This window comes from Dendrobates tinctorius, unplaced genomic scaffold (assembly GCF_039654945.1).
Source record: "Dendrobates tinctorius isolate UK_male_01 unplaced genomic scaffold, ASM3965494v1 ptg000251l, whole genome shotgun sequence".
Taxonomy (NCBI): Eukaryota; Metazoa; Chordata; class Amphibia; order Anura; family Dendrobatidae; genus Dendrobates; species Dendrobates tinctorius.
Genome location: NW_027361918.1, coordinates 2,211,734 through 2,238,999, shown reverse-complemented (window position 1 = coordinate 2,238,999; position 27,266 = coordinate 2,211,734). Strand labels below are relative to the sequence as shown.

Below are 27,266 nucleotides of genomic sequence, written 5' to 3'. Positions count from 1 at the left end.
TGCCGCGGAACACTGGTTGAAAACCACTGCCTTAGAAACCCTTCAAAAATGTTACCCACCACAGATGTTAAGCTTACCGACCTATAGTTTCCAGGTTCCCTTTTACACCCCTTTTTGAATATTGGTACCACATTTGCTTGCCGCCAATCAAAAGGAACAGACCCTGTTTCTATAGAGTCTTTACATATAAGGAATAGAGGCCTGTCTATCACATTACTTAACTCCCTTAATACCCGAGGGTGAATGCCATCAGGGCCTGGTGATTTGTCCGTTTTCATCTTACTGAGGCGGTTCTGCACTTCTTCCTGGGTTAGGCAGGTAATACTTAATGGGGAGTTTACATGATCACTCTGCATTTCCTCTGGCAAATCCTTTTCCTGTGTGAACACTGCTGAGAAAAAAGTATTTAAAACATTTGCTTTTCCCACATCGCTCTCTCTGATTTCACCCTCATTGTTCTTTAAAGGGCCGACACCATCAATTTTAATCATTTTACTGTTTATATAATTAAAGAATAGTTTGGGGTTTGTTTTACTTTCCTTAGCAATGAGTCTCTCAGTTTCCACTTTTGCTAAATGTGTTTGTTTTTTGCACATTTTATTTTTTTCTCTATAACTTTTTAATGCTTCTTCATTGCCTTCTTGTTTTAGCTTCTTAAATGCCTTGTTCTTGTTATTTATTGCCCTTTTTACATCCTTATTCAGCCACATTGGTGTTCTCCTGCTCCTAGTCCTTTTATTTCTGTACGGTATGGCTAGCTCGCAGTGGGGGTGTAAAACTGATATAAATATTTCCCATTTATTTTCTGTGCTCCGATTTTTGAGGACATTGTCCCAATCAATTCGGGGAAGGTCCTCTCTAAGCTGATCAAACTTTGCTTTCCTGAAAGTCAGCGTTTCAGTAACCTCCTTCCAGGGCGCCTTACTGAAGGACAAGTGGACTTGTGTTATATTGTGGTCACTGTTCCCTCGGTGCCATCGACTCGGACTTCTGTTATTCTATCCGGCCTGTGGCTTAACATTAAGTCCAGAAGGGCCGTCCCTCTAGTTGGGCCCTGCACAAGTGGGGACAGATAATTATCCTTGGTCACTGACAGACATTGGTTTCCTTTCTGAGATCCGCAGGTTTCGGTTTCCCAGTCTATGTCGGGGTAGTTGAAGTCCCCCATAATAATCACCTCGTTGGGATTTGCTGCTTTGTCTGTTTGTCTCAATAATACATTCTCAGTGGTTTCTGTTATATTTGGTGGCTTATAACAAACCCCTATGAGGATTTTATTACTTTTCCCTCCTTGTATCTCCACCCATAGAGACTCCACCTCTTCATTTCCCTCTTGTACATCTTCTCTTAGTGTGGGCTTTATATATATACAGACTCCGCCCCCTTTCCTTTTTTTACGATCCCTCCTAAACAAATCATATCCTTGCAAGTTAGTCGCCCAGTCATAGCTGTCGTCTAACCATGTCTCAGTTATTCCTACTAGGTCGTATTTTTCCTCATACATTACCAACTCCAGATCTTCACTCTTATTGGTCAGGCTTCTTGCGCTGGTCAGCATGCAGGAAAGAAGTTTTGCTTCCTTTTTCTTAGCTTCCTTCTGAGTACCCTGTCTTGGGTCCTCTTTACCACATCTAGTATCCTTGATTAGTTTGTCCTTCTGCTGCATGTTCTTGTCTGCTGTTTTCCTCCCATCCCCTCTACTTCTAGTTTAAAGCCCTCCTGATGAGTGTGGCAAGTCTTCTGGCGAATGTGTGTTTCCCAGGTTTTGTGAGGTGCATCCCATCTCTTGCGAGAAGTCCATCGTAGAGGTAATTCACGCCATGGTCCAAGAATCCAAATCCTTGCTGCCTGCACCACCGTCGTAGACCTCTAGTATCCTATTCAATCTTCTGATGCCATGGCCATCGACTGGGAGGATTGATAAGAAAACAACCTGTACGTTCCGTTCCTTTATTTTCTTCCTCAGAATTTCAAAGTCTTCGCAGATAGCTGGTAGGTCATTTCCTGCCGTGTCGTTTGTGCCTACATGTATCAGTAGGAAAGGGTAGTCGTCCTTGGATTTGAGGATAGTTGGTATTCTGTTGGCCACATCCTTGATTTTTGCTCCTGGGAGGCAGCATACTTCTCGTGCGGTTATGTCCGTCCTGCAGATAGTTGCCTCCGTGCCTCTTAGTAGTGAGTCGCCCACAACTACCACTTTTTCTTTCCGGACGCACTGCTTGTTGCTCATGTTTTTGAGTGTCATTTGTTTCCGCTTTTGTTGACACAGTAACTTCTTTTGTTGATAGTGTGTCTTCTCTTGTAGATACGGTATCATCCTGAGCTGGGCCATTTTCGTTCTCCAGCATGAGGGCTTCATATTGGTTGCTAAGCTGTGTGGGTGGTGATGACCACTTGATCCGTTTGCTTCTTTTCGTCACATGGCTCCACTTTTCAGCCTCTGTATGTGCTCTGAAGCTTTTCTCACTTTCCGTATCCTGAATGGTTGCTTCTGCTTCATCCAAGAAGTCCTCATGTTCTTTAATTACCTTCACTGTTGCTATTCTTTCTTCCAGTCCCTGCACCTTTTCCTCTAAGAGGGCAACAAGTTTCCACTTCTGACAGGTAAAGTTGATTTTTTGGCGCGGAAGATCCGTAAACATGTAGCATGTGTTGCAGGTGACCATGTGGATTTTCTTCTCTTGCATATTGCTATTGCTGATGCAGTCTATGATGGGTGGAAACACAAACAGCGATGTCCTCAAACAGCGAGACCCGGCAAGTCCCCGCAATCGATCAGCTTAAGGAGACTCTTCTCCTCTTCCCAGAATGCACCGGAAATATGCAGATGAGCTTCCTGCTTCTCTGATCCCTGGTTTTGCGATGTCCTCAAACAGCGAGACCCGGCAAGTCCCAGCGATCGATCAGCTTAAGGCGACTCTTCTCTTCCCAGAATGCACCGGAAATATGCAGATGAGCTTCCTGCTTCTCCAATCCCATGGAGGGGATAGTACGTCTCATGGCAGAAAGGGGTTAATGAAATATTTCATAGTATAATAGAAAATATATATCATGCGGAAGAAGGTTATATCAGGTATAATTATGGCACTCCGATCTACATGATATCAACACACAGTGACCTTATCCAAATTTTTTTTATAAAAACCCCTTCAAGTTTGGAGCAAAAAAGTTTTTTGTGTCCCATACATAACAAGAATAATGAATTCTAATAAAAATGTCACGACACAATCATCCTAAAAGGCTCCAAAAAAGCCATACAGGTATACAGGAGAAACGCAGGAACCCATTGATTATAGATAACTAGTAAAGTTTAACTGTTCATTAAGGCCCTTCGGGCTCTGTGATTCAAGCCAGAAGATCCAGCGTGTTTCACGCTGTAGGATCTCCCTGTCCCAATCCCCCTGTCTGACTGCAGGCTGAACTCTCTCAATAACGCGAAAACTGATCTGCTTATCGTCCCCCCCCCATGTATTACGCTGACATGATGAGCAAGGGAGGTATCCCTGTTATGTCTGATGTCCCCCAAATGTTCACCTATGTGAACGCGTAATTCACGCTTAGTTTTTCCCACATAGTCAAGGGGGCATATGAGCAAGTACAATGATATACAACTCCAGTAGTTTTACAGTTTGCAAAATCTCTCATTTGATAAATCCTCTTCGTATAAGCACTGCAGAAAGTTTGTGATGGACATACAAATTTGCAAAAACTACAATGTCCACATCTATATGTACCAGTTTCTCCATTCTGCAGCCATGTGCCCTCTCTCCTCTGAGGTTCCACGTGGCTACTCACCACCCGGTCTTTTATTGACTTACCCTTCCTATATGTAATTGATGGCCCTGGAGTTATACAATTACATATATCTCTATCGGTCCTAGGAATCGACCAATATTTCTTAAGAATGTCCATAACTCTACCAGATTCTTCATCAAAAGTCCGTATCAATCTGGTTATTGTATTTGAGTCCTCCTTCACCCTCGGGACAAGAAGGGACGTCATCCTAGTTTGTTTTGCACATCTGTACGCAGGTTCAATCACCTTCACAGGGTATCCCCTGTTTCTGAGTCTCCCCCACAGGTCTCTTGACTGCGACTCGAAATCCCCCCAATATGAGCAGTTCCTACGTAATCTGAGGAACTGCCCCCTTGGGATCCCACGTTTCAGGGATGGGGGGTGGTAGCTCTCCCACCTCAGGAGGCTATTCGTTGAAGTCGGTTTCCGATACAGACAGGTCTTCAAAGAACCATCATTAGAGATGGATATATTAACATCCAAAAAGGTGATCTGGTCTCCACCCACTTTGTGAGTGAAGAAAAGCCCCATTTCGTTTTTATTAAGAGTATCCACAAAGGAACTAAAGGATTCACCACTCCCTGCCCAGAGGACGAGGATGTCGTCGATGTAACGTCCCCAGAATAAAATCCTTGGGGACCAGACAACATCCTCGTCCCCAAAGACAATTGTATCCTCCCACCAGCCCAGGAGCAAATTAGCATACTTAGGGGCACAAGGACTCCCCATCGCTGTGCCCCTGAGCTGGTGGTAGTACCTGCCATTAAATAAAAATGAATTGAGTTCCAACAAAAAATTGTTATGGGTTCCAAAGTGTACCCTCCTCCCCTTCAATAAGTGTTTGACTGCTTTAAGGCCTTCTGTGTGCCTAATCCTACTATACAATGCTTCAACATCAATGGAAGCCAGTATAGTACCTGGATCCACTGTTATTCCTTCCAGTTTATTCAGAAGGTCCATTGTATCTCTCAAAAAGGAGGGGAGGGATACCACAAAAGGTCTCAATAGTCTATCCAAATATACACGAGTTCTGACAAGGCATCGATCCCCGAAACGATCGGTCTCCCCTTCAGGGGATCGATGCCCTTGTGTATTTTGGGCAGGGAGTAAAATGTCGCCGTGACTGGCCATTTAGTTAACAATTAATTGAACTCATTTTTAGAGATCAACTTTTGTTCTAATGCCCCTTTAATTAGCACCGACAATTTAAGGCTATATTCCTTAGTAAGGTCCCCCCTTAAAATTTTCATATGTAAATCTGTCCGACAAGATCGTCAAACACATTTGGACATATTTGTCTCTATCAAGGATGACCGTATTCCCCCCCTTATTCGAGTGCTTAAGTACAATCTGATCATTTAACTATATGTGATAGGGGCTTGTGCTTTCGGCCTGAGGAGGGAGTGAAAGGTGTAAAAAGTTTCTTGGGGTTGTTGGCTAGTGAGGAGATCAGGGTGGTGAAGTAGGTCTGTTTGGTCAGGTGAAGGGCAGCGTTATAGGCTCTTAACATAAATTTGAAGTTGATGAAGTCTTCTGGTGTGCAGGTTTTTCTCCATAGGCGATTTGTTAAAGTCTCCAGCCAGGAAAAGGTGCCTAGATTTAGTTTTGTTAATTTTCTATTGGAGTTTATTTAGGAAAGAAATTTGTCTTTCATTGGAAACATAGGTGTTCACTACCGTGCAGAGCCTATTATATGTCCTATTAAGTGGGACATCGCCACTTACCAATGTAATGACTCCAGCTTTCTTAGAGGGACCTGAAAACCTGAATTGATGAGGGTAGTTTTTGTGCTGGTGGTCGACCGCCATCTTAACCTCCTGTAAACAAACAATATCAGGGTGAATACAATTAATCTCCTTCCATATTGCAAATCTCTTATGGGGACTACTAAGACCCCAGACGTTGTAAAATTAAATCATCATAACATTTCCTGAAAAGGAACAGCAAGTTAAACAAATAAAAAACAAGAAACAAATAGGCAAACTTAGAATCATAGAATCACAGAATCGTAGAGTTGGAAGGGACCTCCTGGGCCATCTGGTCCAACCCCCTGCTCAAAGCAGGATTCGCTAAATCATCCCAGTCAGATGTCTGTCCAGCCTCTGTTTGAAGACTTCCATTGAAGGAGAACTCACCACTTCTCGTGGCAGCCTGTTCCACTCATTGATCACTCTAACTGTCAAAAAGTTTTTTCTAATATCTAATCTGTGTCTCCTCCCATTCAGTTTCATCCCATTGCTTCTAGTCTTTCCTTGTGCAAATGAGAATAAAGTTGATCCTTCTACAATGTGACAGCCCTTTAGATATTTGTAGACAGCTATTAAGTCTCCTCTCAGTCTTCTCTTTTGCAAACTAAACATTCCCAAATCCTGCAACCTTTCCTCATAAGACAGGGTTTGCAGACCGGTCACCATTCTGGTCGCTCTTTTCTGAACTTGCAGAAATTTAAACCAAAAAAGAAGAAAAGGAGAGCTATCCAACAATAGGTAGCAAAAGTTCTCCTGGTGGACTTCAATACAACGGAAGTCTCACCTAAATTTGGGGCAAAAACACAAAACCTACAAATAAATGGCCGAGATCCCAGAAAGACATCATACATTTAAAGGTAACAAACAAGGGCAACAAACAAGGAGAATTGGAACTACTAACACAGGAAAAGAAATATGATGTCATTGGAATCACTGAAACTTGGTGGGACGATACACATGATTGGAATACAAGACTAGAAGGATACAACTTATTTGCAAGAAACAGACTTGATAAACGAGGAGGAGGTGTCGCATTGTATGTTAGAAACACGTATATCTGCACAGAGATTGAAGCTTCAGAGACTGGGAGTTCTGTGGAAACTGTTTGGGTAAGAATACAAGGACAGAACAATGGAAAGGACACCATTGTAGGCATTTACTACAGGCCACCTGTGCAAGCTGAAGATATGGATGAACTCTTTATGCATCAAATGGCCAAGTTCTCCAAAAAATATGACATAGTTGTCATGGGAGATTTCAACTATCCAGACATTTGTTGGGAATCTCTCTCAGGCAAAACTAACAGGTCAAGGAAATTCTTATCCTCTCTTGCTGACAACTTTATCTTCCAAAAGGTAAGGGAGAAAACAAGGGGAACTGCTACCTTGGATCTAATCCTTATAAACAGGGAGGAAATGGTTGAGGAGGTAAAAGTGGCTGGGACCCTAGGAGGTAGCGACCATGCTATTTTAGAATTTTGGATAACTAGAGGCGGAAGACCTGTGAAGACTCAGACGTCAAGGTTAGATTTCAGAAAGGCAGATTTTAAGGGATTCAGAAAGAGAATTGGAGGGATCCAATGGCTGGATATCCTTAAAGACAAAAATGTCCAGGAAGGATGGGAAATCTTGAAAAATGAAATTCTCAAAGCACAGTTGTTAACAATTCCGAAAAGAGGGAAGAATAGGAAGCAGTTAAGGAAACCAGGATGGATGAACACAGAACTTAAGCACATGCTAAAAAGGAAGAAAAAAATGTTTATAAAATGGAAAGAGGGAGGCATATCTAAAGAAGAATATAATGCTGTCTGCAGAACCAGCAGGGCACAAATCAGATTATCTAAAGCTGAAAATGAATTGAGGCTTGCAAGAGATGTCAAAAGCAATAATAAAGGATTTTGGGGATATGTCAAAAGTAAAAGAAAAGTCAAAGATGCTATAGGATTTTTACAGGATGAAAATGATGAAATGGTAAGACAGGATGTTGAGAAGGCTGAACTTTTAAATTCCTATTTTGCATCTGTTTTCTCTCAGAAAGGAAATGTAACATCAACTGTTATTCACTGTCCTATTAAGGGAATAGAAGAATCCAGGATATCTATAAACAGAAAGATAGTGAGGAAACACTTAGCTAGCCTAAATGAATTCAAGTCTCCAGGTCCAGATGAATTACACCCCAGAGTACTGAAGGAGATAGCAGAAGAAATTTTTGAACCCCTCTCTATAATCTTTGAAAATTCTTGGAGAACAGGAGAAGTGCCAGAAGACTGGAGAAGAGCAAATGTTGTTCCTATCTTCAAAAAGGGGAAGAAGGTGGACCCAGGTAACTATAGGCCGGTGAGTCTGACTTCTATACCAGGAAAGATCTTTGAACAAATTATTAAACAACATGTATGTCAATACCTGGATAAGAATGAAGTGATTAAACAGAGTCAGCATGGGTTTGTAACTAATAAGTCTTGTCAGACCAACTTAATTTCCTTCTATGACGGTATCACTGATTGGGTGGATCAAGGAAATGCTGTAGATATAGTATATCTTGACTTCAGCAAAGCATTTGACAAAGTCTCTCATACAATCCTTATTGAAAAAATGACTAAGTATGGAATGGACAAGGCAACTGTTAGGTGGATTCATAACTGGCTTAGTGATCGGACCCAAAGAGTGGTCGTAAATGGCTGCACATCCAGTTGGAAGAATGTCTCAAGTGGGGTACCACAGGGCTCTGTCCTGGGCCCTGTATTGTTCAACATCTTTATCAACGATTTAGATGAAGGAATTGAGGGTAAACTGATTAAATTTGCTGATGACACAAAGCTAGGAGGGATAGCTAATACTAGAGAAGAGAGAGAGAGGATTCAAAAAGATTTAAATAAACTGGAGAAGTGGGCAGCAACAAACAGAATGGTTTTTAACAGGGAGAAATGCAAAGTACTACATCTGGGCAATAAAAATGGAAAAAGCATATATAGAATGGGAGGAATAGGGCTAAGTGACAGCACATGTGAAAAAGACTTGGGTATACTAATAGATCACAGACTGAATATGAGTCAACAGTGTGATGCAGCAGCAAAAAAGGCAAATGCAATTCTAGGATGTATTAACAGAAGCATACAGTCTAGATCACGTGAAGTCATTATTTCCCTCTACTCCTCTTTGGTCAGACCTCATCTGGAATATTGTGTCCAGTTTTGGGCACCACATTTTAAAAAAGACATCAACAAACTGGAGCAAGTTCAGAAAAGAGCGACCAGAATGGTGACCGGTCTGCAAACCCTGTCTTATGAGGAAAGGTTGCAGGATTTGGGAATGTTTAGTTTGCAAAAGAGAAGACTGAGAGGAGACTTAATAGCGGTCTACAAATATCTAAAGGGCTGTCACATTGTAGAAGGATCAACTTTATTCTCATTTGCACAAGGAAAGACTAGAAGCAATGGGATGAAACTGAATGGGAGGAGACACAGATTAGATATTAGAAAAAACTTTTTGACAGTTAGAGTGATCAATGAGTGGAACAGGCTGCCACGAGAAGTGGTGAGTTCTCCTTCAATGGAAGTCTTCAAACAGAGGCTGGACAGACATCTGACTGGGATGATTTAGCGAATCCTGCTTTGAGCAGGGGGTTGGACCAGATGGCCCAGGAGGTCCCTTCCAACTCTACGATTCTATGATTCTATCATACTAAAAAAGCATGTGGGAACAAAGATAGGCATTAAAGACAGACATAAACGTCTCAACTCCTAATCTTTTTCCCTAAAAGCTGGTTCTTCCCTGAGCATAGTTTTTACCTCCTCCGAGATGACTTGTCGCTGGGCCTCAGGCACCCGATACGGCTTTAGTCGGACTTTGGCCTGTGGCTCCGTGACAATGTCATGTTGGATTAGGGAGGTGCATCCAGGAAGCTCAGAAAAAACGTCTGTATTTCGGCTAAAACTCCCAGAACTACTGAACCTGTTTAGGAGACAAAGTATCTGCTATTTTGACTACGGAGGTTTCTCCTGACTCCCCAAGAGGTAATGGAGCCTTCTCCACATGAAATGCAGGCACTATCCACATCAAGGTGGTCTCTATCTTTCCATGGTTTAAGCAAATTAATATGGTAAACCTGTTCAGGATTCCTCCGTCCTGGTTGGCGTATCTTGCAGTTTACGGGCCCCACCTTCTCCATAATCTCGTAGGGCCCCTGCCACCTTGCAAAAAATTTGCTATCTACTGTAGGCACAAGTACCAACACTCGATCCCCAGGACTAAAGGTTCTTACCCAAGCCTCCCGGTTGTAGACCCGACTCTGCGACCGTTGTGTTGCCTCCATATGTTCCTGGACTAATGGTGGGACTGTCTCCATTCTTTCTTGCATTTTTGCAACATGTTCTACCACACTCTTGAGGGGGGTTGGCTGGCTGGTTCTACCAGGCCTCTTTGGTAGCCCCATATGTCTCTATGAGGTCTATCATCTGGAGGGCATTAGTAGGGGATGCCAGCCCAAACCATGTTTGGTGGGAGTAGGGCAAAGCTCTCCAAAATGTATCAGTCACTATGCGGTCCGGCATGGCGGTGGGAGACACTACCTCAGGCTGCAACCACTTTTGTAATAAGTGCTACAGGTTGTACTACTGGGACCGAGGTGGCTTGGAGGGGGTCAACTCCCACTGGTGTACCCGCTGGGCTCGGACTAACACATTTACGTCAAGACGTGCCAGTATCTAACCCTTGACAATCGTGTAGTCCGCCTTTTGCTCAGTGGGTAGGTCCTGATAGGCTTTCAACGGTCCTGGGGCCAGAAACTGAGCGATGACTTCTGCCCACTGGTCCCGGAGTAGTTTCTCCCTCTCAGCCACCCCATCGAACATCTCCGGGTACGTCTCAACGTCGTCAGATTTCCCCATTTTGGGAATCGCTGTACGAACCGCGTTCCGGACATCATGGATTCCCTGGGCAGTTCCTGTTGTCTGTGCTGCCGTGATGTGCTGTATCAACAGCCAGTTGGTTTCCTGCTGCTGTTGATTAAATATCAGCTGCTGATGCATAACGTCTTGCTGCTGTTGCATGGCTCCTTGCAACTGCTGTCAAGTGGCCTCTTCATGCTTCTTGTCACGTGGCCTCCTTCTGCTGCCTGTCGCATGGCCTCCATAAGCATTTTTACCGTGGTCTCCATTTCTGGAAATTTCCCCAACTGGGTCTGCACCACTCTTAACCCAGGACATAAGCTGGAGTACCGAGCAAAAAAAATTAAGCAAAAACAGCCCGGCCTCACTGCGTAAGCCTGCATTCAAGCCACCAATATGTAGGGATTTGCTCTGGTAGGCAGTGGCAGGACCGCAGTAATGAGGCAACACACAGGCTTAAGAGTCCAACTTCATTGGTTTACTGAAGCTTTAAACAGTAGATAGCAGAAAGTAAGGAAAAACACAAACATACTCCAGCTTGGAGAACCACTGGTCTCAGACTCACCCTTGCACGGGACAGGCTAATCTAAGCGGCTGCCCGGTCAGCGGTGTCCACCAGGTGCCATTCCCTGGGTTGTTTTGTCTTGTTGCTAAACCTTTGCAGCACAGGTAGTCCAACAAAATAAGTTCAGGCTAACTTCAGCCTAGTTCCTCATACCTTGCACACACACTCTCCATGTGCCTAATAATCTCCATTACGTAGCCCATAACCCCATCCACAGGTGAGGTACATATCACATGGGCTGATCACATGACCGTGACATCATTGCAGGTCTTCGACTTTAGGGAAAATCCCGGCCAAACTTTATCCTGCTACGAGATATATATATATCTTTCATCCAGCACTACATCCTTTGCTGCACCACAGGTGGGAGAAAGCCACAGGGATAAAACCAAAGAAAAAAAAAAAATCAGAAGTCAGTAGAAAGATGTAAAAAATTATAATATTAGGAACGTTAGTATAAGTCTGCACAACAGGGCCATAACATCTGTGAACTCTTATTACAGGTTAGGAGGCTAACAGGAACTCCGGAGTGAGAGGGGATGTAACAATGTCATTCCTGACACCTCGGCCTAGAGAGTGGAGCTTCAAAGGTTGGCAGATGGTCCTTTGTAGCCAGAAATCTAGCTATGAAGTGGGGTTGAAGAAAACAAGCTGGGTAATATGCAATGTACTTGCCTCGTTATTAGCCCTCGCTCCAGCTACAGACCAGTGATGTCAAGGTTACAATCTAGACCATCCTGGAAGCTTGAGCCCAGGACCAGGCATATAAAAATATAGCTTAACAGTGGAAAGATGTTCACATGTGGGGGTCAGCCAAGCCGAGTGTGATCCATAAACCTTCCCTAACCTCAAGGAAACAGAAGAACCTTAGAAGGAAAAGTTTAGGTATTTCTGTTAAATTTTCCTTTTTATTTTACACTCCCTGACAGAAGTTATGTCGCTTATACATGTTATGTAAATGAAAGCTTTTAACAAGACGTTAAATTCATCCATATAAATTCTTTTGAAAGCTGAAACCCTCTGAAATGTGGTTTAGGTTAAGAAAATAAATTGCCATCAATGCAGAAATATTGATCAATTAATGGACACAGACTGGTCAGATTTTGGCAAGACTAAAGTTTTGTCGGCCACAGAAGGTAATGCGATATTCAAACAAATAATTAACTTAAAATACAAATCTATGTTGCATAAAATAGGTGAATGATGTTGTGGTGCTATTGGAGTCATATTTAATATTTTGTGCGACTTCCATGAGCTTGAAGGACTGCATCCATGCGGTTCAACAATGATTCATACAATTTATTAATGAAGTCATCAGGAATAGCAAAGAATGCAGTCTCACCTGCCTCCCAGAGTTCATCTAGATCCTTTGGTTTTGTCTTCCAAGCTTCCTCTTTCATCCTACCCCAAACATGCTCAATGATGTTCATGTCTGGTGACTGGGCTGGCCAGTCCTTGAGCACCTTGATCTTTTTTGTCTGGAGGAACTTTGTTGTAGAGATGGATGTGTGAGATGGAGCACCATCCTGCTGCAGAATTTGACCCCTTTTAGGATTTGAAATATAAGAGGTAGCTAATACTTCTTGATATTTTAGGCTATTGATATTGCCTTCCACCTTGCAAATGTTTCGCACACCCCCATACTGAATGTAACCCCAGACCATGATCTTTCCACCACCCAAATTTAACTTTTTTCTGGATGTATTTTGAATCCATATGGGCTCCAGTAGGTCTCCTGCAGTATTTGCGGCGGCTGTGGTGTAATTCTACTGAATATTCTTCAGAGAAATCCTCCTTCTGCCACTTTTCCAGCGTCCATCTGTTTAGCAGGCTGTGGGACTTTGCAAATGCCACACGGTTTTTTATTTGCCTTTTGTTTAGTGCTGGCTTCTGGGCACTGATTCAACCATGGAGGCCATTTCGAGACAGAATCCTACAAACTGTTCCAGTTGACACAGGGACTTGAGGTGACCAGGCCTGTTGGAGCTCTGCTGCAGTGGAAGAGGGGCTTGCTTTGGATTTTCTAACTAACAAACGTTCCTCCTGAGCAGTTGTCTTGCGGGGTCTGCCGGACCTGGGCTTGTCAAACACATCTCCAGTCTCTTCGAATCTTTTTTTTTAATTCTTTGTACTTGACGCTGAGACACATTAAGCGTGTCAGCCACCTCTGCAATGGATCTGGTCTTCAGCCTCTTGATAATCCAGGATTTTGGTCGCAGGGTGGATTTTTGGCATGTTGTCAGAGATCAAGTTGCAGCTCAAGTGAAGGTCTGAGGTGCTGGGTTTCTCTTTATACACACCCACTAATTAACCGATCATTTACTGAGCACAGGTGAGGATGTAAACTAGGATTGGGTGCATTATATGACCAGGCGACAAAACTTTTGTCCTGCCAAAATCTGACCATTCTGTGTCCATTAAATGATCAATATTTCTGCATCGATGCCAATTTATTTTCTTAACCTAAACCACATTTCTTCAGATTTCAAAAGAATAATTTATACAACCAATGGATGAATTTAACATCAGGTTATAAGCTTTTATTTACATAACATGGATAAGCGACAGAACTTGTCAGGGAGTGTATAACTGTTTTGAATATTTCTGTGTAGCCTAATTTTTCTTTTTTTGCCTTTTCTTAAATGCAATGTACTTTTTATAATAAAGCTTGGTCCTTCACTGCTCTAAGAATCCATAGCCTTTCGGAGAGCGTGAGGACTACCGACTGTCAGACAGCAGTGTGTATTTTTGGAACTGATCACCCCGTTTATTTGATATAGTGTACTCTCCAGCTCGTGAATATCTGAAGATTCCTTTTTCCAATCTCAACAGCAGACCCCCAAGAGGGCACTTTTCTCTGTAGGTAAGGGGAATTAATCTCTATAGGCTCCTCCATGTGACACTGTAGGTGAGAACACGATTCTCTATAGGCTCCTCCTCCATGCGTCACTGTAGGAGGGGGGCAAGTTTCTCTATAAGCTCCTCCTCCATGTGTCACTGTAGGAGGGGGGCAGGTTTCTCTATAAGCTCCTACTCCATGTGTCACTGTAGGCAGAGACACAATCTCTATACATTGTGCCACTGTAGCTGGGGGGGGGGGTCACTTCTGCAATGTGTCTGCAAGTGGGGGCACATTTGTTTATAGGTCTCATTTTGTGGTCTATAGAGATCATGCTGTTTTTCAATGAGCTCGTCACGACTCTGTTGTCGGATGTCCCAGGACCATGGACTCCTTTCCGGTGCCTAAGGCTAGTGGCACCCTAGCAAGTCTCGGTTCACGTGCGTAAAGTGCCCCTGTCTTGGGGGGCGGAGTCAATAGCAATAATGGGTATGGGTCTGCACAATGTATGTGGGACGAGGCCTTGGTCTCAGACAAATACTAATAATACTAAGTTAGTATTGACAATACAAACTCCACTTTACCACTTCCAGAGTCTGCCAATCTAACACAGGGTTGTGCAGAGTGAACCAAGGACGTCCAAGAACCACAGGAGAGGGCAGATCCTGTAGAAAATAACAGTCAATACCTTCTGAGTGCATGACTCCTCCCCGTAGATGTAACCCTTGGATGGCTGAGTAAAATACCTGTTGCAAGGGTGCGGAGTCTATGGCAATTATGGGTACAGGTCTGGACAGTGAATTTGGTTTGAGGCCCTGGATGAACCTAGCCAGGATGAACCTGTCCCGAAACCCAGAAATAACCACCTTATTATTGCCCAGATGGATTTCAGCAGGCAGAAAAAAAAAAAAAAAATTGTGCCCTACCCACAGAGGAGATGTGTACACCCCGGATGCTAACCTTCCCACAACCTGGGTTCCTTTGTTTTCCGGTGGCTGTGTTACCGTGAGATAGGTAAGGACACAAGCCTATGAGATAGTCATTTCTACTATAGTAAAATCACACTCCCCCTTTGTGCCAAACAACAGACTACTTTTCAGAACGAGTTGCCGCAGCCACCTGCATGGGCTCCTGAGATGACAGACCAGATTTCCCTTAGCCCTAGATCTCCCGCACATTGAGTGTCTCTTTATGTCTCTGGCGAAGACGACGATCCACCCGGACAGCAAGATGCATGGCCACCGCAAGCGAAACTGGAGACTAATACAGGGCTAAGGCATCCTTCACCCCTTCTGATAGCCCTTCACAGAACTGGCTATGGAGTGCGGAGTCATTCCATTTAGAGTCAGTGGACCACCTCTGAAACTTGGAGCAATACTCCGATGGACGGTCTCCCTGCTGCAGCTGACGTAGTGTGGACACATTCAGGGTCGTATATATTACCCAGCACCAGAAAAATAATCCTCCACCATCTGGAGCGGCTGGGAGTCAGACAGGAGAGAGAATGCCCATGCTTGGGGGTCACCCTGATGGTACGGGATTATAACCCCCCACCAGTTTCTCATTGGTTCATGAGGAACAAGGCCGCACCCTGAAGTATAGTTTACAAGCCTCCCCGAAAACAACAAACTTGCAAACTTGTCACGCCCCCCCGGACCTTTCAAGTAAAGCAATCTTGGGCTCCACAAAGTGTTGTCTGGGAGTCATGTTCCCCACAGCTGAGGCGTTAGGGTGCTGTAAAACGACAGTGCGTAGATCGATCTGCCACCTCCAGGCTGGGCTGTTGCAGTTGCCCTGTCAGAGCAGTGATAGGATCTATAATAGATTTAAAAAAACAGTTTCGGTCAGAGCAAATGTCACGACTCTGTTGCTGGGTATCCCGGGACCAGGGGCTCCTTCCCTGTAACGATAGCAGGCGCCCTAGGTTGCCCTGTTCCCTGGATTACTTCTGATGGTGAAGACGCTGGGGCCACGTACCTTGCCGTAGCTCCTAAAGCCACCCTCAGTCTGTACCTTTCCCCCACCCAGGGAAGAGGGGAGTAGCAGTGTACCGTAATACAATAGACTAACAAGGTAATAACTGGGAGCACAGGTGGTCTAACTGAAAGAACTGGGAGCGCAGGTGGTCTTCTCTTCCATCCTCCCAGTGGATGGCCATGGAACAAGGAGGTGGAATAAGATTCTGCAGGTGAACAACTGGCTACGTCGATGGTGCCGTCAGCAACAATTTGGATTTATGGATCACGGATTGAATTACCTTTTGGATGGACTACTTGCTAAGATGGGGTGCACCTTACAAAGACTGGAAAGCATGTATTTGGAAGTCACCTTGCTACACTTGTAAGGAGACCTTTAAACTAGAACAACATGGGAAGGGAAGCAAAAGACCAGAAAAAGCCATACACCTGACAAATGCTATTGAGAACTCTGCTATTAGAAGTGGAAAGGAAGAACAAAGACAAAAGAATCTAATTAATAAAAATATTGGAGAAAGAGAAACCAATCACAAACTAAAATGTTTCTATACTAATGCACAAAGCATGGGCAACAAACAAGGAGAATTGGAACTACTAACACAGGAAAAGAAATATGATGTCATTGGAATCACTGAGACTTGGTGGGACAATACACATGATTGGAATACAAGACTAGAAGGATACAACTTATTTGCAAGAAACAGACTTGATAAACGAGGAGGAGGTGTCGCATTGTATGTTAGAAACGCGTATATCTGCACAGAGATTGAAGCTTCAGAGACTGGGAGTTCTGTGGAAACTGTTTGGGTAAGAATACAAGGACAGAACAATGGAAAGGACACCATTGTAGGCATTTACTACAGGCCGCCTGTGCAAGCTGAAGATATAGATGAACTCTTTATGCATCAAATGGCCAAGTTCTCCAAAAAATAGGACATAGTTGTCATGGGAGATTTCAACTATCCAGACATTTGTTGGGAATCTCTCTCAGGCAAAACTAACAGGTCAAGGAAATTCTTATCCTCTCTTGCTGACAACTTTATCTTCCAAAAGGTAGGGGAGAAAACAAGGGGATCTGCTACCTTGGATCTAATCCTTATAAACAGGGAGGAAATGGTTGAGGAGGTAAAAGTGGCTGGGACCCTAGGAGGTAGCGACCATGCTATTTTAGAATTTTGGATAACTAGAGGAGGAAGACCTGTGAAGACTCAGACGTCAAGGTTAGATTTCAGAAAAGCAGATTTTAAAGGGATTCAGAAAGAGAATTGGAGGGATCCAATGGCTGGATATCCTTAAAGACAAAAATGTCCAGGAAGGATGGGAAATCTTGAATGAATGAAATTCTCAAAGCACAGTTGTTAACAATTCCAAAAAGAGGGAAGAATAGGAAGCATTTAAGGAAGCCAGGATGGATGAACACAGAACTTAATCACATGCTAAAAAGGAAGAAAAAAATGTTTATAAAATGGAAAGAGGGAGGCATATCTAAAGAAGAATATAATGCTGTCTGCAGAACCTGCAGGGCACAAATCAGATTAGCTAAAGCTGACAATGAATTGAGGCTTGCAAGAGATGTCAAAAGCAATAATAAAGGATTTTGGGAATATGTCAAAGTAAAAGAAAAGTCAAAGATGCTATAGGATTTTTACAGGATGAAAATGATGAAATGGTAAGACAGAATGTTGAGAAGGCCGAACTTTTAAATTCCTATTTTGCATCTGTTTTCTCTCAGAAAGGAAATGTAACATCAACTGTTCTTCATTGTCCTATTAAGGGAATAGAAGAATCCAGGATATCTATAAACAGAAATATAGTGAGAAAGCACTTAGCTAACCTAAATGAATTCAAGTCTCCAGGTCCAGATGAATTACACCCCAGAGTACTGAAGGAGATAGCAGAAGAAATTTTTTAACCCCTCTCCATAATCTTTGAAAATTCTTGGAGAACAAGAGAATTCCCAGAAGACTGGAGAAGAGAAAATGTTGTTCCTATCTTCAAAAAGGGGAAGAAGGTGGACCCAGGCAACTATAGGCCGGTGAGTCTGACTTCTATACCAGGAAAGATCTTTGAGCAAATTATTAAACATGTATGTCAGTACCTGGATAAGAATGAAGTGATTAAACAGAGTCAGCATGGGTTTGCAACTAATAAGTCATGTCAGACTAACTTAATTTCCTTCTATGACGGAATCACTGATTGGGTGGATCAAGGAAATGCTGTAGCTATAGTATATCTTGACTTCAGCAAAGCATTTGACAAAGTATCTCATACAATCCTTATTGAAAAAATGACTAAGTATGGAATGGACAAGGCAACTGTTAGGTGGATTCATAACTGGCTTAGTGATCGGACCCAAAGAGTGGTCGTAAATGGCTGCACATCCAGTTGGAAGAATGTCTCAAGTGGGGTACCACAGGGCTCTGTCCTGGGCCCTGTATTGTTCAACATCTTTATCAATGATTTAGATGAAGGAATTGAGGGTAAACTGATTAAATTTGCTGATGACACAAAGCTAGGAGGGATAGCTAATACTAGAGAACAGAGAGAGAGAGGATTCAAGAAGATATAAATAAACTGGAGAAGTGGGCAGCAACTAACAGAATGGTTTTTAACAGGGAAAAATGCAAAGTACTACATCTGGGCAATAAAAATGAAAAACGCAAATACAGAATGGGAGGAATAGGGCTAAGCAACAGCACATGTGAAAAAGACTTGGGTATACTAATAGATCACAGACTGAATATGGAGTCAACAGTGTGATGCAGCAGCAAAAAAGGCAAATGCAATTCTAGGATGTATTAACAGAAGCATACAGTCTAGATCACGTGAAGTCATTATTTCCCTCTACTCCTCTTTGGTCAGACCTCATCTGGAATATTGTGTCCAGTTTTGGGCACCACATTTTAAAAAAGACATCAACAAACTGGAGCAAGTTCAGAAAAGAGCGACCAGAATGGTGACCGGTCTGCAAACTCTGTCTTATGATTAAAGGTTGCAGGATTTGGGAATGTTTAGTTTGCAAAAGAGAAGACTGAGAGACTTAATAGCTGTCTACAAATATCTAAAGGGCTGTCACATTGTAGAAGGATCAACTTTATTCTCATTTGCACAAGGAAAGACTAGAAGCAATGGGATGAAACTGAATGGGAGGAGACACAGATTAGATATTAGAAAAAACTTTTTGACAGTTAGAGTGATCAATGAGTGGAACAGGCTGCCACGAGAAGTGGTGAGTTCTCCTTCAATGGATGTCTTCAAACAGAGGCTGGACAGACATCTGACTGGGATGATTTAGCGAATCTTGCTTTGAGCAGGGGGTTGGACCAGATGGCCCAGGAGGTGCCTTCGAACTCTGCGATTCTATGATTCTAATACGAACAGGGTTAACAAAAAACACCAAACATACAAATATACACACACATAAAAGAGGAATGCACCAGGAAATGAAGGATGGTGTTAAACCAAAGTAGGAGAAGAAAGGGAATTATCACACACTCAAAACCTAGCAACAGTCTCAGATAAATACACCAAATGCCTTCTCCAATAATAACCACCAATAACCTGCAGCATAAGCTAACTCTGACAATGAGTGCTAGCCAGGATCCAGATTATATAGGAGATTGGAGTGGCTAACAGTGCGCAGCTGAGAGTCTTAAAGCAGGAAAGCTTACAGGAGTTCTCAACAGAGCAGATTAACCCCTACTCTACCCAAAGAAACTTACACCATTTAATACGAAGGTCAAGTGCTTCTAACCAGTGCAGGAGAACAACGGAGAAGAAAAGGAGTGAAACGATGATAGCAAAAATCTCAATTTATTAAATGTTTTACAAAAAGTGCACAAAATCATGATGAGGTGTCAATATAAAACAGATGAATGCACACCCAGACTGCCAGACGCTCCCGCCACCTCCTTCCAGTGTGTCCCCTGGTAAGTGCCTCACTATATTCAATTGTTTTTTGCAGCAAGTTGTTCTGGGGCATATTTACTTTTACTGCACCTTATGACTATACAATGGTGCAGCATGACATCATATTGGAGCCCTTGTACTATGGACATATTGCTAATATTATGTATATAGGAGGACTTTGACCAGTATCAGCTGTCCGTGGGTACATTCATTTTGATTGTGTCTTAATCCAAGCTGTTCACTGTGGACACGCTGACATCATTATCTACAGGTGGACACTTTTTCCATCTAGGTTGGTGAGGGGATTTTTTCTGGGTGTGCATTCATCTGTTTTATATTGACACCTCATCATGACTTTGTGCACTTTTTGTAACACATTTAATAAATTATGAGATTTTTGCTATCATCGTTTCGCTCCTTTTCTTCTCCGTTGTTCTATTGATTATTGGAGCAGATGTGGCTGTTGCCCGGGGTGAACAAATGGTTTTGATATCATCCCTGGGCATTTCAGCTCTTTATTTGGGATTTTTGTTGATAACCAGTGCAGGAGTAGGAAAAATCAGCCACTGCAGTCTTGTGGCTCCTCTCCGTCGCGGTAAACATGTGACAGAGATCTAGTTTGCTTTCATTTGCCCATAGAATATTCTCCCACAAGGAGTGTTTTTTTTTATACAACGTTTGGCAGATTTCAGTTTCTGTATTTATTGCCTTTCTATAAGCGGTGGGGTCTGGCTCAGCTTTCGAGCACAGCATGCTATGTTGTCTGTGTGCCATGTACTGTACACATTGAAAACATCACTCCAGATATCTCCAGCTCAGCACGAGGTTCTTTGGATGTCTTCATCAGTTTTCCTCCTCCCACCATGTCCGGGGAGGTCCTTACCTGTTCCATCCATGGGGTAAGAGATGAAGCAGAGATGCCATCATCACTGGATAGAGTCTTGTACGCCTTATACCAGGGCTCCTCAAACCCTTCTACTGGGCCCAATCAGATAGACCAAGATAATCACAAAACAGAAGAAAACGCAGCTCAACGAACTTGTTTCATGATATGCGACGACGCGTTTCAGGTGGCTACACACCCTTACTCATGATTAACCTACATCGCTGATGCCGTTTCACCCTCTGCTGGGCACTTTCAGTGAATACAGAAGTCCGTTCACAAGTTCGTTGAGCTGGATTTTCTTCTGTTTGGTGTTAGCTCCACGCCTTGTTTCCTGTGCACCGATCACCTAAGGATGTCTATTACGGAGTGCTGGACTTATTTCTGGACCAAGATAATGTCTGGGCCTCACCATCTGTAGTGGACGTCTAGGCTAAAATTACAAATCTCTCTATTTTCCTCTTTTGTCTCCCGAACACAATATAATAATATATATAAAAAAATGCACAAAGACCAAATTATGAGGCAAAACTGGATATGACTGCAGCAATAGAGAGAACTGAGAGCCTGTCCTGGCTTTCATGACATTGGCCTCCCAGCTAAGGAGATGCAACACTCCAGACTGCCTGTGCCTAGTAATAAGAGCATTTCTGATCTGCGGATACGATCTGCCTCATCTTCACCGCTGTGGACACGGAAGAGGGAATAAAAGGATTCTCAGGCTAATTACAGCCCTGTGATCACTGACAAGGTGCGGACCGGCGAGTCTAAACACTGACTAATCCCCGGCAGCCGGATCAGGATATAAGCCGGACACTGGGCGCCATTAATCGTGCCCTGGCTTTGGTTCCTATTTTGTCTCCTTGTAGCCTCAATGTCTCTGAGCAGTTTCACTAAACACTTTATTTCAGGAGATATTGTCTGTGCTGCTCTTAATATTTAGGGAAGGGGCGACCAAGATGACCTGAACGGTGTCTGGAGAGTGCGGGGACTATCATGAGAAAACCTTATCTACTCCAATAAATGATGAAGGTGAAAGAAGGAAATCTGCATTTTCCCCTAGGTTTCCCCGAAATGAATCTGTGAAGAAAGAATCCGGTGCAGAGTTGTCCGAGAACAGAGGAGCAGTTGGGTAACAGAGACGTCCCCACCAGAGAAAGCTGTAAGACCACCGACATGTCCTCTATATTCACATGGGAAGCAGAAGGCTTCAGTGTAAATCCACGGAATATCATGGGGGACGACTCCCAGGTGCAGGACTCTAGATCCAAGATAATAATCAGGGCAGTTGTCTGACCGGTGTCGGCTCATCTGTAATGTTTGTTAGTCCAGCGATAATCACAATGGAGACTGGCGCTCCGGGTCCTGTTCAGAGTTTACCTCTCCACTCAGCAGATAATGATAGAAATATAGAAGAGTTTACCTCTCCACTCAGCAGATAATAGAAATATAGAAGAGTTTACCTCTCCACTCAGCAGATAATAGAAATATAGAGGAGTTTACCTCTCCACTCAGCAGATAATAGAAATATAGAAGAGTTTACCTCTCCACTCAGCAGATAATAGAAATATAGAAGAGTTTACCTCTCCACTCAGCAGATAATAATAGAAATATAGAAGAGTTTACCTCTCCACTCAGCAGATAATAGAAATATAGAAGAGTTTACCTCTCCACTCAGCAGATAATAGAAATATAGAAGAGTTTACCTCTCCACTCAGCAGATAATAATAGAAATATAGAAGAGTTTACCTCTCCACTCAGCAGATAATAGAAATATAGAAGAGTTTACCTCTCCACTCAGCAGATAATAGAAATATAGAAGAGTTTACCTCTCCGCTCAGCAGATAATAGAAATATAGAAGAGTTTACCTCTCCACTCAGCAGATAATAATAGAAATATAGAAGAGTTCACCTCTCCACTCAGCAGATAATAGAAATATAGAGGAGTTTACCTCTCCGCTCAGCAGATAATGATAGAAATATAGAAGAGTTTACCTCTCCACTCAGCAGATAATAGAAATATAGAGGAGTTTACCTCTCCGCTCAGCAGATAATGATAGAAATATAGAAGAGTTTACCTCTCCACTCAGCAGATAATAGAAATATAGAAGAGTTTACCTCTCCACTCAGCAGATAATAGAAATATAGAAGAGTTTACCTCTCCGCTCAGCAGATAATGATAGAAATATAGAAGAGTTTACCTCTCCACTCAGCAGATAATGATAGAAATATAGAAGAGTTTACCTCTCCACTCAGCAGATAATAGAAATATAGAGGAGTTTACCTCTCCGCTCAGCAGATAATGATAGAAATATAGAAGAGTTTACCTCTCCACTCAGCAGATAATAGAAATATAGAAGAGTTTACCTCTCCACTCAGCAGATAATAGAAATATAGAAGAGTTTACCTCTCCACTCAGCAGATAATAGAAATATAGAAGAGTTTACCTCTCCACTCAGCAGATGATAGAAATAAGTCGGATTACTTACCGGTAATGCTCTTTTAATGAGTCCACGACAGCACCCACTTGGAGAGAGGGATCCGCCCATAGGAACAGGAAACCTACAGAGATAAAAGAGGGCGGTCCGCCTCTCCCCCTCAGTTGGATTTCAGAGTACCAGGAGGACCGCCAATTATTAGGCCATTATATTATCCAATATTCTAAATTTATTAACTTTACAACTAAGAAGGTGTATATACATTATGTTAACTTCTAGGGAGGGTTAGTGAACGGGTGCTGTCGTGGACTCATTTAAAGAGCATTACCGGTAAGTAATCCGGCTTTTTACTCTTCGCCACGACAGCACCCACTTGGAGAGACTTTCAGAGACCTTCACCTGGCAGGGACCACCGTGCTGAGGACCGCTCTACCAAAGGTTAGGTCGGATGAGCATGATAAATCAAGCCTATAGTGATTATAAAAGGTAGAGGGTGTAGACCAGGTTGCCGCCTTACATATAGACTCGATTGCGACGTCTCCCCTCTCTGCCCAGGAGGAAGACATAGCTCTGGCGGAATGTGCCCTGATACCCTCCGGAGGATTTTCATTGCTCTCGGAGTATGCCAGCCCAATCGCGTCTCTGATCCACCGAGACAAAGTACCCCTTGTGACTTCATATCCTTTCTTTTGGCCCTGGAAGGAAATAAACAGAGCCCTACTCTTCCTCCAGCTGCTAGACCTCTCGATGTATTGTAATACAGCTCTTCTAACGTCTAGTGTATGGAACTTTTCTTCCTCTGGAGTAGAAGGGTTACTAAAAAATGAAGGGAGGTGGATCTCTTGTGATCTATGAAACTTCCCTGCTACCTTTAGTAAGTATGAGGGGTCTGGTTTTAATATTAACTGATCCTGAAATGTCAACAGAAAAAGGGGGTTCTATTGAAAGTGCTTGTATGTCGCTAACTCTTCTGGCTGAGGTTAGTGCGACTAGCAGTACTGTTTTGAAGGATAGGTGTTTAAGGGATATTGAATCTAAAGGTTCAAAGGGAGGACGTGTTAGAGCCTCCAGAACCAGGTTTAAGTCCCAAGGAGGAACTCTAGGTATGTGCACCGGCTCACTCCGCTCACAGGCCGAGATGAATCTGCTTACCCATCTATTGCCTGCCACGTTATAACTATAGAGGGCCCCTAGAGCCGACACCTGTACTTTTAGTGTGTTAACAGCTAACCCTAATTCCTTCCCTTTCTGTAGGAACTCTAGGATCGCTGTAATCGGAATTTCTCCGGAATCCGGCTCTGCGTGGGACTCTAGGAATTTTCTCCATACTCTTGTGTAAATTTTTGTCGTTGTCACTTTTCGACTTTGTAGGAGTGTATTGACTAATCCCTCCGAGAATCCTCTTGATCTCAACATTTCCCTTTCAAGTTCCAAGCCGTCAAGTGGAGATTTTCCACTTGAGGATGGAAGAATGGCCCCTGTGAGAGGAGACTGGGGGTTGAAGGAAGCACCCACGGGTCTGTCACTGACATTGCTTGCAGGCAAGAAAACCAAGGCCTCCTGGGCCAGAATGGTGCTATTAAGATTATTCGTGCTTCCTCTGCTCTGATTTTCCTGATCACCTGCGGTAGTAGTATGATTGGGGGAAATGCATATGCCAGTTTGAATTGCCACGGGGCCTGGAGGGCATCCAGAATTTCCGGATCGTCTGTCATATTTAGAGAGGCGAATCTTCGCACCTGTCTGTTCTCTCTGGTGGCGAAGAGATCTATTTGGGGACAACCCCATAGTGCCACGATGCGTGTGAATATCTCCCGGCCTAGACACCACTCTCCTTGTCGCAGTGTATGGCGGCTTAGAAAATCTGCCTCCCAATTGTCTCTTCCCCTTATGTGGAGGGCTAAGAGAGACAAAAATTGTTTTTCTGCTAGGGATAATATCCTTCTTGCGGAAGACATTAAGGTGACTGATCGAGTTCCGCCTTGTCTGTTCAGATATGCGACTACTGTGGTGTTGTCCGAAAGGATTCTCACGTTTTCCCCTTGTAACTGGAAGAAAATGACACAATGCATGATAGACTGCTTTTAGTTCTTTTAAATTTGACGAATCCTGATCTTCGCCTATAGCCCATAGGCCTTGGGCAAAACTATTTCCCATATGGGCTCCCCATCCTGTGGGGCTAGCGTCCGTGATAATTATACGGGAGGGTGTTATAACCCAAGGTACTCCTCCCGCTAAGTTATCATCCCTTAGCCACCATGTAAGGGAGGTTAGGACCTCCTGGGATAGCGTGATTTTCTTTGTCAGATTCCCCCGATCCCGGGATTCCTCTAAGAGAATTTGGTGTTGTAATTCCCTCGTGTGGAACTGGGCCCAGCGAACTGCGGGGATGCAGGCAGTAAGGGATCCCAGGAGGGACATTGCTTCCCTTAAAGATATGTGTGGCCGATCTATTGCTATCCTCACTTTCTTTTAATTGCTGAAATTTTTACCTGAGACAGTAGACATTTTTGGTGTATGGAGTCTAGCTCGAGACCTAGGAAGGACTGAACAGACTGCGGCTCGATTCTGGACTTCTTGAAGTTTATTATCCACCCTAGGGCCTGTAGGGACAAGATGGTATCAGCAACCCGCTCATTACATTGCCGAATTGAATTCCCTACTATCAAAAAATCATCCAAATAAGGTACTATTAGTGTGTCCTTCTGGCGCAAAAAAGCCATCACTTCCAGCATCACCTTTGTAAATACTCGTGGTGCGATTTAAATGCCGAATGGCATGGCTGTGAACTGGAGATGCTGTATGGTGCCATCGAGGAGGACCGCCACTCTGAGGTATCTCTGATATCTGCAATGGATGGAAATATGATAATAAGCATCCTTCAGATCCAAGCCTGCCATCATACAATTAGGGAAGAGGAGCTTAATCGTGGATCTTATGGATTCCATCTTAAATGTATGATTTATTATAAATGAATTTAATTTCTTCAAGTTGATTATCGTCCGGAATGACCCGTCTGGTTTTAGGTATCAGAAAGAGAGGGGAGTAAAATCCTCTCCCTTACTGCCTTTTAGGCACATGGACCAAAACTTTTTTGTCCAGAAGGCTCCAAATCTCAGCCTTCAGGGCCTGCTGTTGAATTGGCGAGCTGAAGGATGTTATGATTAACGAATTATGGGGTACTTGATGAAATTCTATCTTTAACCCTTCTTTAATAATGCCCAGGACCCAAGGGCTAAGCGTAATTTTCACCCATTCTCGAAAAAAAATTTTTAGCCTCCCCCCTACTGGAGGGACTGGCTCCTCAGTTCCTGTCTCTGCGGAAGGAGGAACCTCTAAACATGGCACCTTTGCCCTTTCCTTCCTTTGTGGACCAGCGGTTTTGATTTTCTGCTGGTCTTCCTCAGCCAAATGGTCTTCTCCTAAACGCCCTCCTATAAAATGGGAGAGGAGGGTTAGGGAATCCTTTTTTCCTTTCTTTTGCCTTCGTAAGGATTTCATCTAAGGCTTTCCCAAATAAGAACTCACCCTCGCAAGGAATGGTACAAAGCTTTGCTTTGGATTGGGTGTCACCTCTCCAGCTTTTTAGCCATAGGCTACGTCTGGCGTTATTAGCCAACCCTGCTGTTCTGGCTGCCATGCGTAAGGAATCAGCCGAAGCATCTGCTATATATGCCGCTGCGCCGCGGATTAGAGGTATGGCGGCTCGTAGCTTGTCTCTGGAGATCTTCTGGTCTATTTGCTGGTCTAGTTGGTCGATCCAGACCAGCATAGAGCGAGCTGTGCAAGTACTAGCTATTGCCGGTTTAAACGTGCCGGTAGCTGCCTCCCATGCCCTCTTTAATGAGGCGTCAGCTTTACGGTCCAGAGGGTCTTTTAGAACCCCCGAGTCCTCCACTGGTAAGATTGTTTGCTTTGAGGCGGAGGCCACTGCCGCGTCTACCTTCAGGACTTTAACCCATGTCGACAAGTCTTCGTCGTTAAAGGGGTACCTTCTCTTTGAAGTTGAGGGAAGATACCCTCTCTGGTCCTGTCTCTCCCATTCCTTCTTAACCAGAGCTTTTATCGCTGGAATAACCGGAAAAACTCTCCTCTTTCTGTCTGTTAGACCTGCAAACATAATTTCCTGAGTTGTTTGCGGCTCTTTTGTATCTGTGCAACCCATTGTATTCCTCACGGATTTAACTAAATTATCCATATGATCTAAGGGAAAACAGCAACGGCCCTC

The 27,266-nt window shown here is 43.5% G+C and overlaps 1 protein-coding gene across 9 annotated transcripts in view; it reads right to left on the bottom strand.

Annotated features, from left to right (window-relative positions):
- LOC141065409 (uncharacterized) overlaps positions 1–27,266 on the bottom strand; it is a 585,755-nt gene that overhangs the window by 429,476 nt on the left and 129,013 nt on the right. For 6 of the 9 annotated variants that reach the window (XM_073557877.1, XM_073557873.1, XM_073557881.1 and 3 more), the window contains one exon: positions 5,520–5,612. The exons of the other annotated variants lie outside the window; for them this stretch is intronic. In XM_073557877.1, coding sequence (XP_073413978.1) covers positions 5,520–5,612 — 93 coding nt within the window. The remainder of the gene's footprint in view (positions 1–5,519; positions 5,613–27,266) is intronic. 9 annotated transcript variants of the gene reach the window in all.